This window comes from Leptonychotes weddellii, chromosome 8 (assembly GCF_054177405.1).
Source record: "Leptonychotes weddellii isolate Sample4059 chromosome 8, ASM5417740v2, whole genome shotgun sequence".
In the NCBI taxonomy this organism is placed as follows: Eukaryota; Metazoa; Chordata; class Mammalia; order Carnivora; family Phocidae; genus Leptonychotes; species Leptonychotes weddellii.
Genome location: NC_138376.1, coordinates 9,848,951 through 9,874,199, shown reverse-complemented (window position 1 = coordinate 9,874,199; position 25,249 = coordinate 9,848,951). Strand labels below are relative to the sequence as shown.

Here is a 25,249-nt window from a genome sequence, read left to right as displayed (position 1 = left end):
ACCAGTGATTCTGTATTTATTATATGGCTGGCACTGTTACTATTTCATTTGTTCTCCCAAAAGCCCAGTGAGGTAGGTACTACTATAATCCCCATTTTATAGACAAGCAAATGGACTCAGAGGCTAAGGCATTTGCCCAAGGACATACAGACCCTTCAAACCCAGCCTGGGTGCTGAAGTGCTGATGGGCTCCTCCTACTCACTGTAGCAGACACTGCCAACCCGTATTTACCATGTACAGGAAACCCACTCTGGGACCTAGGAAGGTTTAGACTTGATTTTTCTGTTGTTCCGGTATCTTTACGCCTCACAAGACGGAGAACCCAGGTAATGGAAAACAAGTCACTTAAGCTGTTTGCTTTGTCTCTGTAGTGATAGATTACACATGGCACTTTTAGGGAAATGCCGGGCATTGTTGCAAACCCCTTACACATACCAACCCAGTTAATCCTTACAGCAGTTCAAGAATGTCGGTCCCATTACCATCTTCGCTTTAATGAAGAAAGGAAACTGAGGCTCAGCCAGGTTACACAACATACCCAGAGTAGATAAGCAAAGGTTTCAGTACGCCTAGTCTGGTCCAGATTCCATGCTCTCACTCACCTGCTACCCTGCCAAACAGGTACACATATACCTAGCTTAACCCGAAAGGCATGGTTTAAGGATTAAGCCTTGTATGTCCCCTAAATAGGAGCAAAGTTACTATTTCCACCTACCCTGTTTTTTCCCAGCTATATTTTGTAGTCTGGTCTTTAATATCATATTTAGGAAAACCAAAACGGTCAACATTAATTTACAAAAGGAGACACTTTTGTAATCATTTTCCATCTTTACCACAGAGGAAACTTTTCATGCATGGTATATATTAACAAAACTAAACCAAAGGCCATTTAATAATCTCAGGAATATGATTTATCCAATCAATATAATTTCTGGGGCTAGTCAACTCTAATGAGATTATATAAACCACAGTAAAGAGTCAACTCTGGAAAATTCCTTTTTTTTTTTTTAAGATTTTATTTATTACTTGAGAGAGAGAGAGAATGAGCCAGCAGAGGGAGAGGGAGAAACAGGCTCCCTCTTGAGCTAGGAGCCCAACGCAGGGCTCAATCCCAGGACCCTGAGATCATGACCTGAGCCAAAGGCAGATGCTTAACCAAATGAACCACCCAAGCATGCCCATACTCTGGAAAATTCTTAAAAATGAAAAAAAACGGAAAGGTCGCTCTATAAGCATTTTTTTTCCGCTGCATGAAGTTAATATAAATTCTTAGCATGATATTAAAACATAAAGGGAAGTCTCTGCACCTATTGCTAAAGGTCTTTGTCAGAAAGACAATAAATCCAGATGGTTAAGTATTTCAAAACGGTACAAAGATACCTTGTTTCCAACGCCCACGTCTCCAGAATCTGAGCACATACACAAAACAAGAATCCCATGCATATTCTCAGCATTGTCACAGATCTTAAAAACCATTACAAGGAGAAAATGTAGATGGTGGCACAAATGGATGACTTCTTCCCTCCCTCCCTTCAACACTGACTGAGGGTCCCTGTGTGCTGCTGGAGTTGCAGGCGCGAGTGGCTCTTCCATAGTCATCTCTGCCCCCGTAGCACTGCACAGAGTGGATGCAACAGCAGTAAACACACGCGTTTCCTAAATGGATCAAGAGCATATCAGCCATGGCTGGGGGGTGGAGGGGACCTGGAGAAAATGAGGCTCCCTTAGAGAAAGTTAAGTAACTGAAGCTGAGCCCAGGCACAAGCACGAGGGAGCTGTCAAGGATCTGAGACCCCTGAAGACAGAGTACATCACCCGTACAATTTGGGATGTCTTGTATACGCTCATTTCAGTCCACTCTGAGCATATGGTTTTCACCAAAAATCATGAGAAGTGAATCTACTGACACTCTCCAATGCCCGTGGAAATAAACACCCTGCAGCACCACCCAGATGCTCAAATGTTTGTGGGGGAGGAGAAGGGTAATGAAGTACTAACCATTCAAAGGAAGAGTCTCCTTGGAGTTACCTGGACGCGACAAAACACAAACCTATTTATTAGTTAGTGGTGAGATCCTTGGATATTTCTCTCGAGCAAAATAGGAACGTCACCAAGTTTCCTAATATTATTCAGTACAATCTTAAAAGGAGAGCGAGAGGGCTCTGGTCTGAATTGAATGCTTTCCACAATGGCATGATATGTACTAATTTTTCTGAACAGAGAAGTGAAAACAGATTTATTGTATAAACATAATCACAATTTTCTGCTGTATGTTCTCTGAATACAATGCACGTCATATTGCTAGGCTAGCACAACAGTCTGATTCCCGAAAACGGCAATGTTTTCACTGTTTATTCTACACAAACCAAATCTGCCATTTAAAGGCATATCTTCTTCTGGTTTTCATGGAGCCTTTTTTTTTTTTTTTTTTAAATACCTTTTTGTGCTGTTCCAGCGTTAAGTTTAAAAAAAGGTACACAGTAACATAAACCTTCTTACCACAGTTCTGGAAAAACAAAACACACGCATTCTCCTCTGAGGGCAATAGGAGAAAAGGCTGCATATGAAGCAAACGAAAAAGGAAGGAAAAACAAAATAACCCGCTCATGCCCTACATGTTCGCACTACTCTCCACGATCACTCACACGGGCAGGGGGCCGCATGGCACTCTAGCGTTACGGTAATATTTCACGCTGTAGCTGGCATTCTGGTATTCAGTCTCACTCAGGCACAAGGAACGGAATCGGCAAAATGGGCAGCAAAAATGCCACTGCTAACAAAGTGCCCCCGGAAAGGAAAGAGAGGGACAAGTGAGCACCAAGGCTGTGCGGCCTGTTGGCAAAATAGCTCTCAGTGTGACTTAAGTTTTCTTTTTGCACTTTATTATAGATTAAGGAGAAAAACACTTCTCAAAAAACTGTCTGGTTCAAGACAAACTCAGCAGGTGGTACTCCTGTAAAACCTTCAGTACGGAAAACATTTCTGGCAACCCCATTTTCTTAGGCAAGCCCTGTATTAGGCAGGCTTCATGCTTCCTAGGGGAATAGTTTTTTAAAAAACATTTTTGAGGGCGCCTGGGTGGCTCAGTCGGTTAAGTGGCTGCCTTCGGCTCAGGTCATGATCCCAGCATCCTGGGATTGAGTCCCGCATCGGGCTCCCTGCTCCGCGGGGAGCCTGCTTCTCCCTCTCCCTCTCCCTACTTGTGTTCTCTCTCTATCTCTCTGTCAAACAAATAAATAAAATCTTTAAAAAAAAAAAAATAAAAAACATTTTTGCCCTCAAGTCCTGTATATAGCAGATACTTGGGAAACTTACAGCCAAAAACTTTAATGCAAAAAACAAGTCCTTTTCAACTTGGCCTCGTAACTAACATACACAGGAGGCTTGTTTCACCGCACCTCCACCCTCGCTCTCCAAATTCTTCCCCTGTCCTCTGCCATCTCCCCGGCTCCCTGCAGACACAAATCAAGTGTTTCATCGATCTCTTCCTTTCCTGACACTCAGAAGATCCTGTGCCCGCTCTCCCCCACCACCTTCTCTATTTAACACCTCCCATTTCTGCTAATTATAATACTCCCTCTTGGACATCCTTCTCGGAGCTGAGACTTCGCTCTCTCCCCCCGCCTGGAAACATCTGCAGAAGTCAAGTCAGCGGTGGCACCCGACCGAGGCGGACCCGACCTGCTGCGTGCCCACCTTGCTGGGCGCTTCTCTCCAGCAGCTGGCCTCACTTCTCTCCACAGGTGGCCTCTCCACCCCCTGCCTCCTTTCCTGGCCCATATCCACTGGGCAAAACATCTCACAATCTTCTCAAACAGGCCAATCTTACTTCTGTACCCGTGAACCAAAAGCCCGACCACTCTGTCCCATCTGCATGCACGGCTCAGCCCCCAGGGCCGGGTTCAGCCATCTGCCATTTATGCACGGGCGGGCGGGCGGGCGGGCACTGGCCCCGTGTGAGGCCTACACAGATGGGTGTGGCAGGATCCTTGTGCTTAGGGAGCTCACAGTCTACTTTTGTGGGAAAACACACTGCAGAAAACCACAGTTTAATACAAATTAGATGGGGGGCAAATAAGGGTGCCATGGGAGCAGGGGTGCCCTTCCATGGCACCTACCTAACCTGCTTTCAAGGAGGCCTTCCTAGAGGAGGTGGCAACTGAGCAGCCCTCAGAGGTTGAAGGTGTAACAGCCAGATGAGGGATGCAGGGGAAGAGATGGATCTGAGGAGAAGAGCCTGACCAAAGGCTGAAGCAGGTGATGAAGTGTTTCTGGACTGTGACGTACTAGATACAGAGGGACACATGACGAAGCCGGAGAGGCGAGCACGGCTTTCGAGAAGAATTTTATCTAGCATGTTAAAGAGCTGTGATCCTGAGGCTCAGCTTTCCAAAATATCGTAGGCAAGGTCATCTGGGGCTTGGACTGTGTTAATAGTTACGTGTTTACTTTTGCAATTAGTCTGTACTTGTGTCAAGGGACACTAATTTTCCATTTATAACAATAACTGTCCTTTTAAAATACAACTTCCAAATGATGTACAGAAAATCAGTTAACAACAGTACGGACTGTGCATGGGCAGGACAAAGGCTGCAGAAGTGACGCTCACGTGACTGACACGTGGGAGACACGGCTGCGGGGATGAGGGAGCCCCCGAGGCTACCCCGACAGGGGCGGATGTGAAGTGTCAGGTGAGGGGCTCTGGCAATGTCTGGAAACAGAGCCGAAAGGCGTCCCAGTCAGAAAGCAAGGATGTAAGATGCTGTCACAGTTCTCCACTCAGCCCGTGAACATGGGGTCAGTGCTGCGTCCATCACTGTTACAGACACTCTAACAGAGAAAAGCCAGATAAACGTATGTCAGATTTGCACTTAGACCAAAAAAAAAAAAAAAAAAAATTAATAAAAATACATCCTAAATAAAACGAAGCCAGGTAAAGGGAGAGAGAGAAGGCTGCACGATTTAAGAGGAGGAGACCCTTGAGGAGGCAGCAGGAAGGAAGGAGCCAGGCAGAAGGGCAGCGAGGGCCAGAAGAGAAGCCCAGGCCGCGGAGGCAGGAGGCCAGGAGGCCGGAGGCCGGAGGGGAGGAGCGGGAAGAGAATGGGAGGAGAGGTCAGAGAGGGAGCCAGGGGCTGCGTGGGGAGGGCGTCGCGAACCCCGAGAAGGGCTCAGGTGGTACTGCTGGTGTGACAGGAAGCCAGCGTCTTGGGCAAGGAGGTGACCCCCCAGATGGTGGGTGGGAGTGGAAGCGGGGGCGGGAGGGTGCAGCCCGGACCAGAGGCTGCGGCGGAGACCGGAAGAGGGGGTCAGGTGTGGGGTCTAGTGCAGAGGCAGAGCTGACTGGACTGATGAGGAACCGGGCGTGAGGTGTGACAGCCAGAGAGGAACCCAGCCGCACTTTCTGGCCGCATCTGGCCTAGGTTTCCTGACACGGGGGAGGCTGAGGGAGGCGGGAGGACGAGCTGCTGCTGCTAAGATGTCCGCGAGCACGGCCCTAGGGATCCCCAGCTGGGAGCTGCAGGAACCGTCCAGACTTCAGCGGGGAGGCCAGGACAGGAGCTGTTTACTCGGGGAGTCGTTAGCATCAGATGGCATTTCAAGCCTTGGGACCACAGGAGGCAAGAGCAAAGGTCCAAGGACGGAGCTCAGTGGCACTTCGCCATCTCACAGGGGTGAGCAGAAAGGACACCGAGGCAAAGGAGACAGAACAAGACAGGGAACTATGGGGAAATGAGAATGATCCTTGGGACTGATTCAGCAGGAGGTACAAACTAATGATGCAGGAAGAGAGGGGGAAAGTGCCAAAGCCCCGAAGGAGGAGAGAGCAGACAGGATGCAGTGCACAAGAAGAGACAGTCGCTCTGGAAGCAGGGACAGTCCCCAGGCATAGGGGGGCGGGGAGACAGATAGCAAGCAGACGCAGGCGGCCGGGAACGTCAGGGGAGGGAATGCACACGAGTCCCCTTCTGACGGCTTCTATCCCTCAGGGAAATCAGGAGAAATGGATCAGGAAGGAGGAGAGATGGGAGGTGAGCAGTCTGAGAGAAGGGGAGCCGTGAAGGACGGCCAGTCTGTGTGCAAGGCGCTCTAGGGAGCCGCCCACACGAGGTAACGCGGGGCCTCCGAGGAAAGGTGGCTGGGTTTGGTTTTGTTCCAGCTACATTCAGCTGCTCAAGTCCAGGCACCATGCAGGCAGGGTCTAATTTGGCCAATTAAAATCAGCCAACAGCAGACCTAGGGAATAATCCTGTGCTATTCTCCAGAAAAAAGTAATGACCTAAATGGCAAAAAACTGAGGGCTCACTTCATGCTGCACATCAAAATAAGTTCAGGGTTCAGTAGTAAAATCAGCAAATAAAAATCAGCTAGATAGAAACTAGAAGAAAAAAAGAAAAAAATAAACTAGAACTAATTATAATTTAAAATTTATTTCTTAGGGTTGGGAGAAAACTTTTTAGGCATAAACACAATGGAGAACATAATTTTAAAACATTCATTTGAATATATTAAAATGTGAAACTTCTGTATGTAATTAACGAAGTAAACAAATTAAAGGGCAAATAACCAGCTGGGAAAGATATCTGCAATAAACAGGGCAACAATGTGAGGCCCTTAATACGTTAACAGTCTTGTTCACATCAGTAAGTACCCGAGAACCTCACAGAAAAGTGGCCAAAAGCATGAAGGGAGGAGTTCACAAGGAAAGACCAATAAATCAAATTTCATCTCACCACTGCACCTCAATCAATAATCACATATTACTTTTACTGTATTAGAAAAAAATTCTCACGTGAGGGTATGTGAAGCAGTCCAGTCACACTGTTAATGAAGGTGCAAACTGGCATGACCCTTCTCAGAGCTAATGGTCAATAGACACCAAGAACCGAAAAAATGGGATACCCTTAGCCTTTAAAAAAAAATGTGACCCTAAGAAAAAATGCATGCATAGCAGCGCTAACTACAGCATAAAATTGGCAACTACCTAAATTTCCAACAACCGGAGAACAGTATTTTTAAAAAATTCATTATAATGAATGAGGCAATAGTCATAATGTGAAAAAACAAGGAACAAAATTGTTTATATGCTTTCTCAACTTTGGATATATCTATGTGTATGTATATGTACGTATGTGTGCGTACAGAGTCCCCGACTTACAATGGTTTGATGCACAATTTTTCAACTTTACGATGGTGCAAAAGTGATGCATTCAGTAGAAGCCATACTTTGAGTTCTGAATGTTGACCTTTTCCCAGGCTAATGATCTATGAAATAGGCTTTGTACTAGATGGTTTCTGCTCAATGGTAGGCTAATATAAGTGCTCTGAGCATGTTCAAGGCAGGCTAGACTGAGCTATGATGTCCACTAGGTTAGGAATATTGATGCATTCTTAACTTGCAATGAATGGGTTTATCAGGACATAACCCCCATCAAAGTCAAGGAAGGGCTGTGTGTGCACCAAAACTTTTGAGATTGCTTCTGACTAGTGATTCAGTTTTTTTCTTGGTGGCTTTTTGTAAACTGTCCACAATAGAGACATTTTGTTTTTATAGTCATTAAAAAAGATACATGGGGGCACTTTCCTACTAAAGAAGACATGGGCACTGTGGTTACACATGAACTGAACAGGTGAAAAAGTGAATGCTACATTACTAGTCACCATTTCTGAAGATGGCAGTTTTATTTATTTATTTATTTCTATTGTTATGTTAATCACCACACATTACATCATTAGTTTTTGATGTAGTGTTCCATGATTCATTGTTTGCATATAACACCCAGTGCTCCATGCAGAACGTGCCCTCCTTAATATCCATCACCAGGCTAACCCATCCTCCCACACCCCTCCCCTCTAGAACCCTCAGTTTGTTTTACAGAGTCCATCGTGTCTCATGGTTCATGGAAGATGGCAGTTTCAAGGTACTGAAACACCACAGTGTGCCCAGAAAGGATGACCAAGAGAACAAAGCATCTTCAACCAGGTGTTGTGGTTAAAAAGGTGAAAGAACTAAGACTCTGAAACTCAGGGAAAGTCAATGGAGAATAAGGATGTTCAACCAACTCTACATAAACATCCTCAGAACTGCCCAAAAAAGGGATTCTATATAGGATAGGATGCTGGATTATAGGACTGAAAAGGTTTTTCTAAGATAGGATTCCAGAAGTAGAGAAAGTGGATGCTGTCTGAAATTCCTTTAAAACTATTAGGTAGAAATCAGTATCTGAAGTAAAAAGACTATATTTTCAGAAGAGTTCAATTTTTCACATCAGACCCAGGTACAGTGTAAGGAAGGGATCAGGAGGCCTTCACAAGTCTGTCTTTCAGTCCTGTTTTCAGCCTCAATCCACATCCCAAATTCAGAGGAATCTTTCCAGGGTTCTGTAGCATCCAACAGCTTGCCCCCAGTGCCCTTTCTTACACTGGGTTTTTGTTTGTATTTGTCCTTAAAACAGTCAGGCGTAAACTATGGAGAGAGCCCAGATGTCCATCAACTGATGAATGGATAAAGAAGATGTGGTGTATATATACAGTGGAATACTACTCAGCCATCAAAAAGAATGACATCTTGCCATTTGCAACAACATGGATGGAGCTAGAGACAGTTTTATACTAAGTGAAATAAGTCAGTCTGAGAAAGACAAAATACCACACGATCTCACTTATATGTGGAATTTAAGAAGGAAAACAGATGAACATAATGGGAAGGGGGAGGAGAAAGAGAGGGAAACAAACCATAGGAAACACTTAATAATAGAGAACAAACTGAGGGTTGATGGAGGTGGGTGGCAGATGGGCTAGATGGGTGATGGGCATTAAGGAGGACACTTGTGATGAGCACTGGGTGTTGTATGTAAGTGACGAATCACTGAATTCTACTCCAGAAACCAATACTTCACTGTATGTTAACTAAGCAAAATTTAGATAAATAAAACAGGCATAATTGAAGGAGAGCAACTCAGCAAGACCAATAAGCAGTTAAAAAGAAGTTAAAGATGAACTCTCAATAAGCTACTTAGCTATTAAAGTGTGTGAATTTCAGTTGATCTGGTACTGAAAAAGAGTGGGACACACGCTAAATAGCTATAAATACAATACATAAAGAAAAAACTACAGGAACAGAAAATTAGTCTCATTTTTACTGACTGCTTTTCCTCACCTCCCATGAATTGCTGTGGCGAAGTGAGAAAAACATGTGTTTGTTTGTTTTTAATTAACATATAATGTATTATTTGTATAATAATAAGGGGTATAAATCTGTGATTCATCAGTCTTATATAACACCCAGTGCTCATTACAACACATACCCTCCCCAATGCCCATCACTCAGCTACCCCATCCCGCCACCTCCCCCCCCTCCAGCAACCCTCAGTTTGTTTCCTATGATTAAGAGTCTCTTATGGAAAAACACAAGTTTTGAGGGCAGACATTCCTGGCTTTAAATCCCTGTCGAGATGCTCACTGGTCGGGTGACTTGTTGAACTTCTGAGCCTCAATTTTCTCATCTTACGGGTTAGTAACTATCATACTAATTGAGCTACTGTGATACTAGAATAAGCCAGCATACTACAGATACTTAATCGTGTCCTTCTCTTTATTATAATTTTAATAGAAATAACAGGATTATACTCTGATAGCTGTAATGGTGCAGCTGGTATTCTGTACCACGTTAATTTTACAAAATGAAAAAGGAACAAATCCTGGTGTCAAGTTTGTATATTCAAATACTATTTATTTTTTATTCCATTTTTGAAATTACTGAGAGAATTTTCATTACAAGTACTTTTACTTTCAATTACAACTAAATGTTAACAGAACTATGAGTGATCCTCACCTAGTAAGTCTGACTGTTCAATTTCATCATATCTACAACTACAGTACTTCCTTCATAAGTTTTCTAGACAATGATTAGAGACTTGGAAGTGAGCAGCCTGCTAGTAAGTACCTTAGGCTTCTCTGTTATCTTATATGAGCGCTTCCATCCTTCAGAACCAGAGAAACGTGAAGTAAACACCTCGGTATGGTTCCAGTGTTTCTGTAGTCACTTCCTTTATCTTAGGGTAAACACTGTTTTATTCCTCAACTGTGGTCAAACTGACCAAAGTTCACAGACTTTTATTCATGGAATGGGCACAGATCCACAAGGAAAGTCAGATGAATATTTAAGGAGAGAGAGAGCATAGGGCTCAGAGGGCCACTTGACTTCTCCCCTGTCCTGAAGTCACTAAAAATCACCAGGCAGCTACCAGTCTTCTGAGAAGGTGCCCGAAACCGTTTCCACTACAAGAGCCTACACATTATTTTCCGGCACAAAAACCTGACACGAAATCACGCAGCTCCATATAAAATCTTTTTCTGAACCTGACAGGTAACATTTTCATAGAGCTCTCCTTTTTGTGGTACTGGAATTTACTTTTCTGAAAGGTGTAATTTTTGCTGTCAAGTTTATACTGTGTTCCGGCAGAAAGGTAATGAGACAGAACAGCTGTATTCATTCATGATACCAAGCATACATGAACCACACAAAGCTGTCCTCATGCAATGCTACAACACACTATTCTATAATTACTGCTTATACAACGGTGGTATATCATCAGTATAAGTCATCACAGAAAGGTAACATTTAAGCATCACAACCTAAACTCAAGGCTCTACTTTTGTGTAGTTTAATACCCAAACAAGCTGTTAGAACTCCAGTTCCCCCGGAATATAAAACATCACCTTCGAGAGTCCCAGGTCATGCCACGGTACGGCATCTTCTGATAGGGGATTAGAACAAAGAATCAACTGGGTCTTAAAAATAAACTAAGAACCCAAATTAGCAGACAGGATATAAATATTTTTGTACTACAGGACATAGATAGTCACTTTACTTAAATACTAAGTTACAAGATATAAACCTGGTTTTTAAAGACGAATATACATATATTGGGGGGGGGGGGAAGAAGAGCAGATACTTAAAAATCTTGCCAGTATTCATCAACAAGGCAAGATTTTCAGGGAGTAATTTCTTAAATGAATAATATGAAGTTTTAAAATTGAATACCAGATCATATCTGTATTCAAAGCTTTACTCTTAAAGCAACTATGTTAAGATAGTATGGCTGAGGGAAGAAATGCCATTTATTATAAAGTCCCTATAAATAAATACTTTAAAAATAAACACTAAAGTTCTCACTTCCTCCACTCTAACCAGTTTATTCCCGAACAATTAAATAATGAACAAGAAGGTGGTAATACCTCAAGTTAAAATTTCATTCCATTAATGCTCCAATTTTGTAATGAATTCTTGAGCTACCATTTTGCTTCAGTGAATATATCTAAGCTGAAGAAGCCTGAAGGGTTTTGCTAATACTATACACAAGATGGACAGGAGAGAGAGAGAAAAAGAAGGAACTTTCCATTTAACTTAAGTCTGATGTACCTTATTCTTATTTGTGATCTAAAAACAGAGTAATCATGATGGAATAAGATATCAGGACAACATGTACTTCTTTCATTTTTCCCCGTGAAAACAAGTGGGCTTCTGACAGGGCATGATATATTAACATGGCAGAACACCTAAAAGGCATAATATGGAGTTTAAAAAAAAAATGCAATAATTATTTAAAATTATTCAGTTTCCTCCATGGATAAATAGATTTCTCAACAAAAAAAAATCCCACTGATTAGTTTTAAGGTATAATTGTTTGCAGTAAACTCCACAAGTTTAGTATCCTCATATATGTATTTATAAAAATGCCACATATAGACATCACGGAAACCATGGCCTCCAGCCAACAAGTGATACAAGGTGTGTTGAAGTTCTGCAGAATCAGGAAAAGGATGCATATTTTTTAAAGCCGTATGAAGCATTATGACATTTTCAAAATCCATTGGGAAAATCAGCCATTTTAGATAAACCCATATAGTAGACATAGGATGAATTTTAACTTTCCACCGTTGGCTAGGGCTCACATATTTAGCTATATTAACTGCTTGCTGCAAAATGCACACACTAGCAGCAAGGGATGCCGAATTAGTTTTATGGAGCTGTACCATAAGAATTGGACTCATTATTCTAATAGCTGCCATGACTTTCCTGGTATTTTATATTTACCTTTTAATATAAACGCTGCCTCATATGAATGACTGTCTGGTATATTTCGCCTGATGGAGGATAAGACACAATATTATAAAATCCAAAGTCCCAGATTTCCATGCAACATTTTTTAATTTATTTGTTTTAGTTATTAGTTTGGTAATTATTACTTGGTAATATAAAGAAACTAATCATGCTTTCATTAGCATGTACTGCTTGAAGATTCCAATCAAACTGAAATTTAATTTCTGTTTTTTAGTAACATACCATCTGTATACCATGCAACACCGCAATGTACTCAAGCATGGAGGTAAAAATGATAAAGAAAAGCAGTGAAGGAAAAACATAAAATAAAGTTCCACCTACAGGGATTCCTCTGACTATTTTCGGTGAGTCCTGGAGATGACATGGATGTGAAAAGTGAACAAGTGAACCGAAGCTCAGTGCTGGTCAAGTGAACGCTCCAGTTACCAGGCAGCTCCCCTGATGTGCATCTTCTGAGATGGAGAACAAAGGGAGCGACAGGAACAGGTTTTTCCAAAGAGACTGTAGGAAGCCTGTTAGTTTTCTGCTGATGGCTTAAGCAGACATGTATCGGAATCTACTGCCTCTGTAAAAGCCAAATGCAAGCTCTCAGGGCTCTGGTGTGCAAAGATGTATGCACAGATCTGGGGCCGTACCAAATGCTGCTCAACAATGGGGGGTGGGGGCTGAAAATACACTCATTTCATGTGAATCTGTCCTTTAGGCACAAAGATATATTCATGATATGCCAAAAGAGAGAAGGAACCTCACTATCGGAGAGTAATAAAATGACGATTAAGAATATAGTTCATTTCAGAACACATAAGGTATCTTTAGATTTCCCCCACTGCATTTTTAACATAAATTTAGCCTAAAGCTGTCTTCAAATTCAGCAACACTAACCAGTGGCTTAGAGTGTGCTATGTGTTTTTAATAAGTATCTTAAATCATCACAATTCCAATAGTTATGAATGCTTGTCAGCCGTCTTCCTGTTTCAGAACAGTATGCTCGAAACCCCACTCCTTCCAGTCTACTCTGAGTCAGAGCTCTGCCAGCCCCCCTCCCTCATCTTCAGCCTCTCTGTCTCTACAGCCGCGTTTCCCTTTTCGTACAAATAGATTCAAGTTTCTCACACATTAAAAAAACATTCCTCGTCTGAACCTAACCCTCTCCTCTACCCTCTCCTTTCCTCTGGAGCCTTTGCTTCTGAAAGCACTGTATCTACTTCTCTCATTCATTCACATATTCAGGAACTGCCAATGTGCCAAGCACCCAGGTGATGGTGGTGAGCAAGGCAGAACATTCCCCTCATGCCCTGATCCTCCACCGTCCGGTCTCCACTCCCCCCTCACACGTGAACACCCCTGCTGCTGAAACCGTTCCTAGTACCAACCACCAATCGGCGTCCAACTGCCAGATTAAGCGACCCTTCTCTTTGCCCTCTCCACAACAGTAGGACGCTGCTTCTTGACATTTCCTGGAAATGTTCTGCTTAATTTTCAAACCCTCACCTCTGCGGCTGACCGTCCTCAGCCTCCACGATAAGCAACCACAGCTGACCCTTGAACAACAGGGGTTTGAAACGGCACAGATCCACTTACATGTGATTTTTTTTCCCAATAAGTACAGGACAGCACTGTAAATGTGTTTTTCTCTTCCTTATGATTTTCTTAATAACATTTTCTTTTCCCTAGCTTACTTTAAGAATTCAGTATATAATACATATACATATACCATACAAAATATGTGCGAATTGACTATGCTATTGGTAAGGCTTCCAGTCAACAGGCTACAGTAGTTAAGTTTTTGGAGAGTCGAAAGTTCTACACAGATTTTCAACCACACAGGGGGTCAGTGCCCCTATCGCCCGTATTGTCCAAGGGTCAACTGAAGTTCTCTTCTTCTCTCTGTCCGGTGAATGGTAGCGCTTCCTAGATTTCTATCCATGGTCATCTGTTTGTGGATTCTGCCTGCTCTCCAAGGCTTCCCCTCCTACCTATATGCACACTACTCCCAAGTATAGTTCAGATCTTTCTCCTAAGGTTCACGGGCCCACTGGACACTTCTACTTGTAATGTCTCACAGACACCTCAAATTTAGTATGATCAAGAGAGAATTCACTCAACAAGAATAACATATTTAGGGCTAAATTTAACAAAAGTCCAAGACTTATAGATGGAAAATAAAATACTGCTGAGAAAAATCGAAGAAGACCTAAAGAAATGGAGACACAGTTCTTGTTCATGGATTGGAAGACTCAATATTAAGACAGCAATTCTCACCAAATTGTTCTATAAATTCAACACAATCCCTTACCCAAACCCCGGCATTCTTTCTTTTTTAAAGAAACTGACAAAATGATCCTAAAATTTATATGGAACTCCTAAGGACCTGAAATAGTCAAACCAATTTTTAAAAAGATCAAAGTTAGAGTACTCATCCTTCCCAATTTCAAAACTTATTACAAAGCCACAGTAATCGAGGCAGTGTGGTGCTGACTAAAAGGAACAAAATTGAAAATCCAGAAATAAACGCTTATATTTATGGCCACTGTTTTGTTGCAAAGCTACCAAAGCAATTCGATGGGGGAAAAGAAAGTCCAATGGAAGAACCGTTTGGGGACAACCAGATACGGACATGTAAAAAAACAAAACAACAACAAAAAAACAACTTAGACTCTTACATCCCACAAACAGAAAAAATAACTCAAAAGGGATCATGGGAGAGAAAATGGATCACAGACCTAAATGTAAGAGTTAACGATAACAAGTGTTGGCAAGGAGGGGAGAAACTGGAACCCTCACACGTGGCTGGTGGGGATGGAAAACATTGCAGACACTTTGGAAAAACAGTCACACAGCTTCTTAAAAAGTTCAATTTAAACTTATCCTAAGACCCAGAAACTCCAGCCTTAGCTATATACCCAAGAGAAATGAAAACATATGTCCCCACACAGACTTGCACGTGCAAGTTTATAGCAGCATTATCCATAACAGTCCCAAACTGGAAGCCATCCAAATGTCCATCAGCTGGTAAATGCATGAACAAAATGTAATGTATTCGTATGTGTAATATCAACTCGTCAATAAAAAAAGAACAATGTTACAACATGGATGAAGCCCCAAAATTTAAAACTAAGGGAAAGAATCCAGATGCAAAAAGACTACAAATTGTATGATTGCATTTATATGAAATGTCCAGAAAGGGTGAATTGATAGAGACAGACATTGATTACTGACGGCCTGGGCCTGGGAAGGCAAGCGGGTACTGAGCGCAAACAGGCAGAAAGGAACCACTGTGTGGGATGGAGATGCCATAACACTCGATTGTGGTGATGGCTGCACAACTCTATAAATTTAGTAGGACTCAATGAAGTGTATACTTAAAGATGGAGGAATCTTCTCGTACACAAATCAAACCTCAATAAAACCGTTGTCGAAAACCATTTCTCAATCTACTGGATAAATGATAAAACCATTTCTCAATCTACTGGATACCATGTGAGGTTATGGGGAACTTGCCTGCAAAAGTGATACTTTTATCACCCCCCCCACCAAAAAAAACCCAGCCGAATTCACTACCATTCCCTCCCAAATCTGTTTTGACGTGTATCACATTGCTTGGTGCATGCAAAGAACCTATGTGTGCAAATGTCCTAGCCAGAAGTCTAAGAAGGAACCCCATGCAGTTAGAAAAGTCTTTTGATTCCACCCAGTGTCTTTCTCTCCAATCTACCACTACCTTCAATCCAAATCTTTCTCAGTTTTCCAACAAATCTCTTCCTCTAGATTTGCTCTCCAACCGATCTACGTGACACCAGAACACTTGCTCTATAATGCACATCTGATTCTACGACCATAATAAACCTTAGCGTTCTCCCACTCCTACCCTGTGTCTATCAGCTACAATAGAACCCTCCTCTAAGCTCCCTTACCATGGACTTCCACCATGAGTTAAAAACCTTTAACATGTAACCCAGATTTGTATATTTATATATCATATACATGAACTCCTGTACCAGTTTATTATATAATATACACAAAAACTGCAATCTAAAAGGGAGGCATAAAAAAGAAACAAGTGAAGCCCCAGGTTTCTTCTCTACTCCTATTATTCTGCATAGTCACATCCCTCCTTGGAGACCACTGGCCCAAAGGAAAAAGTCTAAACTCCTTTTTGTGACATTTGAGGCTGTGTATCATTTGTCCCTGCCTACATCTCAACTGCAGCCCTCACTGCTTCTGCCCCACACACCATATGCGTTAGCTGTTAACAAATTATTTGTAGTTCCCTCATTGAACAAGAAGTTAAATCTTAACTTGTGTTCTCGAAATAAACATCTCTGCATCTTTGCAATTGTTCTTTCCTCTTTCTGGAATGTCCTTATTACCCTTTCCAATCCGGTAAGCACTCCTCATTCAGATCCAGCTCAAGTGCCGCGGCCTCTCTCTAAGTAGTCCATTATTCCTGCCTTAGTGTGCTTATTTCTATTATAATATTTCTTACATTACATTAAACGTATGTATCTGCCTTTTTATCCTACAAGCTTTATCCCAGCGCTTTAGCTCCTTGAGGACAGAGAGCAGTTATATGATCCAACCTGAGTCTCCATCACTTCAATATTGCCAAATGGCAGCTGGACAGTCGTACCTTACATGTTAAGCTAACTCTTGGGTGGAATCTACAAACGCTACCCAAGTTTACCATCTACCATACATCATACATCCAGATTTATAGCATGCTAAGGCTGCCAAGCCAGAAGTATCTACAGTTCACATCCAAGAGTCATCCAAACACGTGAGACCCCCAGTGGCGTCAGAACTCTGATGCAGATAACCTCTACAATTTTATGACTTCTATTTTTACTCAAATTTTGCGATCGTCATCACTGGGAACTGTTCCACCACTAAGATTTCAAACTCCCATCTTTGATCCCAAGATCTACCTCAACCATTGCCGTGCTCTCCACCTTTATGGTGCACACCATCCCCAGTGCCTCATAGCTTGCTTATTTTCCTGGTCTAGTCAGGCCTCTCCCTGCTAGCCTGAATTCCATGGCCAGGCATTTTAACCATGCTCTCACTGGCTTCCAAGATTACCACACTGCTGGTCCACTATATGCGTCCTCCCCATTCCCAGCATATTTGCTTCAGTTTTTATTTCTACTTCTGGGCCTAGCCCTGCAAAATTCAGACCATCTTACTCTAAATGGATTCTCAAAAAATTGTTTCTTCCCTCCATGTCAGCTTTTCCCCATATTACCAGGCATCTTTCCTTCTCTAAGGTTTCAGGGAAAGAGATGTCCCTGAATCCTTTCCAAGGATAATTCATCTGGATATCACTGCCTTCCATCTTCTCCAGGATCTTACTCAACTCCTTAATATCCTCAATTTCACCCTCTCCCTTGACCTTAACCCTGATTCTCTCCTGTTACTTTTTCATTTCTTTCCATTCATTCTTGAAAGAATACTGAGTTCACATCACCTTTGTATGCTAACTTCTCATAACACTTCTGATTTTCTGATTTGCAATCTGGATTCTCCCTTTACAAATAGCTCTTTCCGATTACCAATTACCAATTTGACAATCTGTCCACTGTCAAATCCAATGGGATTTCCCCATTCTGCATTACTTATATCACTGATAACCACTTCTCCTTTAAACTTTCTCCTCTCTGTCCTTCCTTATCACTAAATTGTCTTGGTCTTCCATTTCTCTAACCACTCCAGCCCTATGTCCTTCTTTGGCTTCACTTTCCATAGCTGAACCATAACTGTGATCACACCGTATCAGGCTGGCCTTAGCTGCTTTTGCCCACATCCTCTCATGATGATCCACTCACTGTGATAGTGGTTAACTCCTAAATCCTGGCATGTCTTCACACTGTCTGTCACCTTTCTGACATGGCTGGGTAATTTTATATTAAAGAGATTACAATGGACATCCTCTTAAAGCACACAACTGGAACCCATGTTGGTCATTTAATTTTTTTTTAAGATTTATTTATTTATTTTAGAGAAAAAGAGAGCACAAGTGGGAGGGACAGAAGGAGAGGGAGAGAGAATCTCAAGCAGACTCCACATTGAGCATGGAGCCCAACTCGGGGCTCGATCTCCCAACCCTGAGATCATGACTTGAAGCGAAATGAAGAGTAGGGAAGCACCACTGCACCACTCAGGAGCCCCGGTAATTTAATTTTTAAAAAAGCAGTTAATATAGGAATCCATTAAAAACACATGTACAAACACTTTAATATAAAATATAACCATACTTCAATTCGTGAATTTTTTGAGCATAGATCCACTGATTGAAAATTCTTGCATAAGCTACCATACTACCGTGAATAAAATTTCCAGTCTATTTTAAAAAGCAGAGCAGGAATTTAAGATGTTTGAAACAATCCATGTATGGAACCTTTCAGGATTTTTATTATTTTTTCCCAATTCTTTTCTAATTCTGAATTTTACCTTTTGCAGCAATTTTAAAATCTATTTACCTATTTTACCTATACCAAGTCTTCCAAAGCTGTCAACTTAGTTTTCTTACAAACAGTTCTCCTTAACACTGAGGTTTCATCATTTTCTCTGATATTTAATTGAACTGCAGATTATAATAACAAGTATAAATGAGTTGGAGAGCAAACAACTCACCCTGGGTGAGCATTCAATGCAAGTAGTGGAAATAAAAGTATTTGGGTGTACTGGGGAGTACCTATCAGCCTTGGGTATTCAGCATGCTCTGGGTATCAGTCGGTACATCTTGTGGAGAACGATGGTTAATTTGGTGAGGCGCTTAAGTGAAGATAGAATGAGTTTGCATAGAAAGCCATGTTAAATTAGGAATGATGGAGGTACAAGCAATATCCAATCCAGTGGCACAATATTTTTAGACTTATACTTTAAAAATCTTATGAGTGATTTTTTAGATTTATACATGGAATGACAATCTTTTTTTTTTTTAAAGATTTTATTTACTCATTTGAGACACAGACATATATAGAGAGAGAGAGAGCATGAGCAGGGAGAGAGGCAGAGGGAGAAGCAGGCTCCCCGCTGAGCCAGGAGCCCGATGTGGGGCTCGATCCCAGGACCCTGGGATCACGACCTGAGCCGAAGGCAGACGCTTAACGGACTGAGCCACCCAGGCGCCCCAAGAATGACAATCTATTTTTAAAATTAAAATGGAAAAATGATAAATAATGCCTAATGAGCAGACAGGTCTATTCATGGCCAATTTCCTATGTCCTTAAGCACTGTGAAAACCTTATTTACTCTACACATGCTTACAATAATGGAATTCCTTCCCCACTGAAAATAAAAATTAAAGATTTCTGAAATCCTACCCTCCTTTTTCTATTGTTTAATATTCAAGGGACTATCATTTAAAAGTTTTTTAAAAATGCAATATTTGGGGGAGGGGCGCCTGGGTGGCTGGTTGAGCATCCCACTCTTGATTTCAGCTCAGATCATGATCTCAGGGTTGTGAGATGGAGCCCCGTGTCAGGCTCTGCACTGAGCGGGGAGCCTGCTTAAGATTCTCTCCCTCTGTCCCTCCCCCCACCCCCACCCGGCTCTCTCTCTCTCTCTAAACAAACAAAAAACAAAGAAATATTCAGGGAACAGAGAAAACCTTCCTGCTAATATTTTAAAAAACGAACAATAAATAGCCAGTCTCAATAATATTGTAGAGCTGTGCTACAAGATGGCACCTGGGAATGTACTAACATCCGTGGGGTACAGAGGAAGAATCCGGAACGTGGATGATACTGATCTGTACCACTATCTTTGAGGGTTACTAATTTTGTTTTTGTTCCCCAAAGTTAGCCTTTTACCAACTTAGAAAAAAAGCTTCCAAATACAACTACAAGAGTTGAATAAAACAATTAGACAAAGTAACATCTTTTGCTTTCCTGTAACCTATATCGGAAAACCAAAGACAACATTCAAACAATAAGAAACTGTTAAAATTTGTATGATTTTTCTCCTTTCTTTTCTCCTCCTTCCTTGGTGAATGTCTTGAAAGAACAGTTACATTTCTCTTTTACTCATGCTTTTGAAATATTAGCAAAACCCTCAGGAGGAAAGAATTTTCAATGAATATTGGTACTAAAAATTTTTGATATGATGAAATAATCAATTTACAGTTTGTTCAAACATAAGAGCTTTACTTGGCTTATGGGTGGGTGGGATGCGCCGTTAAATGCCATACCATAATTAGGCACATGTGTATAAATGAGATATGTCAGCATTAATTGAATTATTCTCTTGAGTAATATGTAACACTACCTAACCTTTTTACAAATGGCTGGCCTCTTCTTTTACTGTGAATACTGTCATACCAAAAAAAAAGGGGGGGGGGGAAGGCTCCAGTACTGAGATGAAGTGAAGTTGACATTTTGCATCATGTGTGTCCCTGCCTTTCAGTATTAACTTGATTGCTTTTTTCCTTCTCCTAATGTTATATAAGAAGATGCTAGCCTACAAAAAGAAAGAATGAGAGGGAAAAGAACATTTTATGAGGATTTCAAATCTTATTTTCAACCACGGATGGAAAATAACGTACATGAGTCCTGGTGCACAAACTGATTAGGAATAATGATAACCATGAGAACACATTCTATCACATGATCACTTAACATTACCCTCAGCAAACTAGCCACAAACTCAATCATTGTACTGTAACCGTACTCAGGTAAACAGATCTTCCAGCCAAAACAAATCTGTTCAATTAGAGTCACAGCAGGAACAGCCTTTATACCTTTTATCTTGAAGGTTAGTCATTTTCCCAAAACACCTAAACAGACCATACACAATTCAACTGTAAATGATAAACGGGACAATCTTTACTCATTCAGTAAATCTTAGTCAATACTAACTTCTATGTGAAATACAATAAGCATAAAACTAGTTTAATGTGTACTATAAAAGGCAATAATTCAAAGCCTTCCTAGTTACTGGGATGAGTCTGTCGGAGAACACTGACTTCTCTGAGTAATTGCTTATCAGCAATTGAAAAACAGTGTGCTGGAAGGGTTCGGAGCTGCTGGAGAGTTTGTGGTTTTCTCTATTTTGCACTAGTGCTGTTCCTTGACCAGCAAGGGTGAACACGACCTGGAGTTATTTTTCCAGTGCCCCACCTTCAAAAGGTCCCTAAAATGAAAAGGCAATGTGGGGTGCTTTTGGTATCTCAGAATACAGTTCACAGAGCGTCTCATTTTACAGGTGGAGAAACCAAGCCTGAATAAAATAAGGCAAGAGACTTATCCAAAGTTACAAGACAGTGGCAGGGCAGGACCCAGCACCAAACACCTTTTGGAAGTTCAGGTGACTGATGGATTGATCGCATCTCTTTCTTTATCACCATGCCCTCTCCACATGGCCCAGACTGTGCACACGAGAAACCAGAATCTTCTCAAACTAGGATTCACAACAACCTCAAAGTTAGGACTATGCCATCCTAACATATTACTTGCAACGGTCATCAGCAGAAACTTTCACTTAGTATATGTGTTATAGCTCAAAGGATATCAAAACCAGTTGGGATTAAATAAAACTTACAAAAACAGGATTAAGTAAACTTTTTTTTTTGATGTAAACTGATTTAAAGAAAAAGGAATGAGTTCATCATCAAGAGAGAACATCTGACATCAATTAATTCTCATTTACTTTAAAGTGAAGAATTAAACACAAAATTACCTTTGAAGGTTTCGAGTTCCTTCCTGTAGAAAAAAAAAATTGTAAATTTTATTTATTTGAAGTATAATTACATAGTGTTATATTAGTTTCAGGTGTGCAACATAAATGATTCAACAATTCTATACATTGCTCAGTGCTCACCACAATAAGTGTCGTCACCAACTGTCACCAAACATTAATACAGTATTATTGACTATATTCCCTATGCTGTACTTTGCATCTCTGTGACTTACTTATAACTAGAAATCTGTACCTCTTCATCCTCTTTACCTATTTCCCTCATTCCTCTACTCCCCTCCCCTCTGGCGACCACCAGTTTGTTGTTCTCTGTATTTAAGAGTCTGGGGTTTTTTATCTGTTAAGAAAATGTAAATTTTAAAATAATCTATTCTTACTGGAAACTGCTCTTATAATAAAAAGGCATATACTTTAAAAGCCCAGAGTGGTGTTTCTGGATGTTCCCACATGCTTTACTGAAATTACCAATACAATTAGTCTAAAGTAACTGAAATTACCAATACAATTTTTCAGTTTTTCTGCTATTACTTTACTAATGGCTTAAAAAAATTCTACCAGAATTTAAACAATTAAAACACTTATTAAAAAAAAAACATTTTACTTATTTATTTATTTTTAAAGATTTTTATTTATTTATTTGACAGAGAGAGACACAGTGAAAGAGGGAACACAAGCAGGGGGAGTGGGTGAGGGAGAAGCAGGCTTCCCATGGAGCAGGGAGTCTGATGTGGGATTCGATCCCAGGACCCTGGGATCATGACCTGAGCGGAAGGAAGACGCTTAACGACTGAGCCACCCAGGCGCCCCACAAAAAGCATTTAATACCAGTTACGAATCATCTCATATATGTAAGAATCAATTTATAAAAGCACTTAACAATTGGCTCAATATTAAATAACAGATTTTTGAGATCTTTGGTTAATAATCATCCAGAATAAGAACAGTTATCTCCCCTTTTAAGTGAAAGAGGAAAGCACATATCAAAGGACTGGGGTCCACAGCTCATCCTGACACAAAAGGGCCAAGCCTCCAGGACATGCTCTGGTTTGTCATTTTGTCAGTGTCAATTAAGGATCCTGAGACACCAAGTTTCCTGGGGAAATGTACAGCAGCAGAAAATAGATGAACAATCATAAGACAAAACATTTTTGACAAAAAAGTAAGTTGTTTTCAGGTTTTCCTTCCTAATTTTTTAACTAGATTTTCCCTCTTTATCGGTACTGATAAGAAGTACTATTGAGGAGGTGAGTTTATTTAGTTAAAGCTTGTTATCCCACTCAGAATAGGAGACATTTATCTCTTACTTGCACTCTAGGTTTTTCTAAACATCGAGGGCTGTTTTGAATTCGCAAGTCAGTTTTCCACACCACTAATTACAATACCCCTCATGTTCCAAAATAGTTGACTGCAATCGACAGCTGGTGGGGGGACGGGCAATGAGCCTGCCGGGAGGCCAAGCATGGATTACTCCTGTCACAGCCAAGGAAAGGCTCTGAAATCAGACGGTCACCTCACTCCTTTTTTCCAAAACACCGATTCCTCCTAACAGCGCTCCAGCAACATAGTTCGTTAACTGAGACAAAGAATGTTATTTTCAATCCCATCTTAAAAAAAAAAAAAATAATGCAACTGTTTCCCTTCAGCCAGCAGTCCCACTTCATTCTTGAAAGATTAATTAGGTACAAGTTAAACGTGCCTAAAACTTACTTTATCCTCCAATAATGGGATGAAACTGAAAATACCTGAGAGGCAACATGGATTGTCAGAGAACATCTTGCAAAGACACCTTCGAAGTGCTTCCCACTGATGCCCTCCCAGGAGCAATTCCCCAAGCCCCTTGAGAGGTGGAAGGGATGACAGAGCCCTCAGTTCCATATTCTAATGAGTAATTCTTTTCTGATTAGGAGCTTTAGAACACGCTGGCTTTCTGTCTTTTAGAATGTGTAACACTGAGCAAAATTCCCAAAAGGCATCTTCTGTTTTAAAAAGCTGGAACTCAAGAGTAACAATCTCAGAGACGTTTTCCCTACTCCCACCCCCAAATCCCCAAATCCCAACAACTAAAAGCCAGACAAATCATCTATTTCCTTGATGGGTAGCTGCCCAATGGAGGAAAGCTGCCTCTCATTAGGAGGTGGGTGCTCACCTCTCAACCTTCGGGCTGCCCCGTCACCTCAACGGGAAGGTGTTGCCCGGGAAATGGGGAGAAGCCTAGCAGCACCCTGTGTCAGTGTCCTCTATTTACGGAATATCATGACCCACACTGTTAGTAAAATCTCCGAGAAACTTCCTTCCAGACAGGAAATCATTCCCGTACCCACTGCCTAAAAAGGAACACTGGCTGAGGTAGCAAAGGGAAGGATAACCATGGTGTAAAGGAAAAATCAGTGTCAGGGAACTTTGAAAGGACTGATACAGTAAAGCAGCGGCACTGAAAGCCTTGAAATTTCCTGGTTTTTAGGGCAGACCTCACATTTATTAGGGATCATAAGCATCTGGAGGTACAGGCGACAGAAGAGAAGAGAGGGACAGGCTTGCCAAGCAGACGTGACAGTGAGACTGAAGGCACGAAGGTCAGATGATGCAGGTTATAGATTTAGGCAAGAGCAAACACTTGAGAACAATGGGCTGAATGAAGAGAAACGTGTGGGAGACAAGGTTAAAAAGGTAGAGGGTTCTGAGTGCCAGGCTAAAAGGATCAGGTTTTATTTTTAGCAGACTAGCAGGAGCAAAGCTGTGCTTTAGGAAGAGCATTCTAGCTGTGATGGATAGATCTACCGACAAGGGGGAGAATAAAAGCAGGGAGTACTCAGGAAACTACAGAGGAGTTTGAAGAAGAGCTAATTAGTGCCTGGGAAGAGCAACTTAAGTGGCAAGGGCGATGAACAGGAGGGGTCTGGTTTGCAAAATGCTATGGAGAAGACTCAACAGTCCCGGCAACTGATCCCATGGGGATAAGCGGAGGAAGGAGAGGAGGACATTCACCGTGGAGGTTCCGGTCTGCACCGCTGGAGGAACGTGAGTCTATTAATAATGGAACACTTGGGAAGAGGAACAGTGTGGGAGTTCAGTTCGGAATTTGATGAAATAATCTGGTGATGCTGAAAGACACGATGCCCACCCCACTGAGGCGGCTACTCAAAAATGTAGCTCCTACAGATTTCTCCCCGACTTCCCAGTCTTGGGCGGATTCCAACTTGGCTTCCAGACCCCACCCCTGCAGAGTCAAGGTCACCAACCTTGTTGTTGCCAAATGCAATGATCACTTCTCACTTTTCATCTGAATCCCTCAGCAGCATTTGACCCAACTGGCAATCCCTTGAGAAAGTTCCCTCTAGTTTTTCCTGCTTTCTTGGATACTTTTGCTAGCCCCTCCACCTCTCCCAGACCACAGCACTGGATTGCTCGTGGCAAGACTGGTTTTGGGCTCT

The 25,249-nt window shown here is 41.7% G+C and overlaps 1 protein-coding gene across 1 annotated transcript in view; it reads right to left on the bottom strand.

Annotated features, from left to right (window-relative positions):
• The window catches only part of DTNBP1 (dystrobrevin binding protein 1), a 115,428-nt gene that overhangs the window by 31,459 nt on the left and 58,720 nt on the right, over positions 1 to 25,249 (bottom strand). Inside the window, exon 7 of the mRNA XM_081827655.1 lies at positions 21,801 to 21,823. Within this exon, the coding sequence (XP_081683781.1) occupies positions 21,801 to 21,823 (23 nt within the window). The remainder of the gene's footprint in view (positions 1 to 21,800; positions 21,824 to 25,249) is intronic.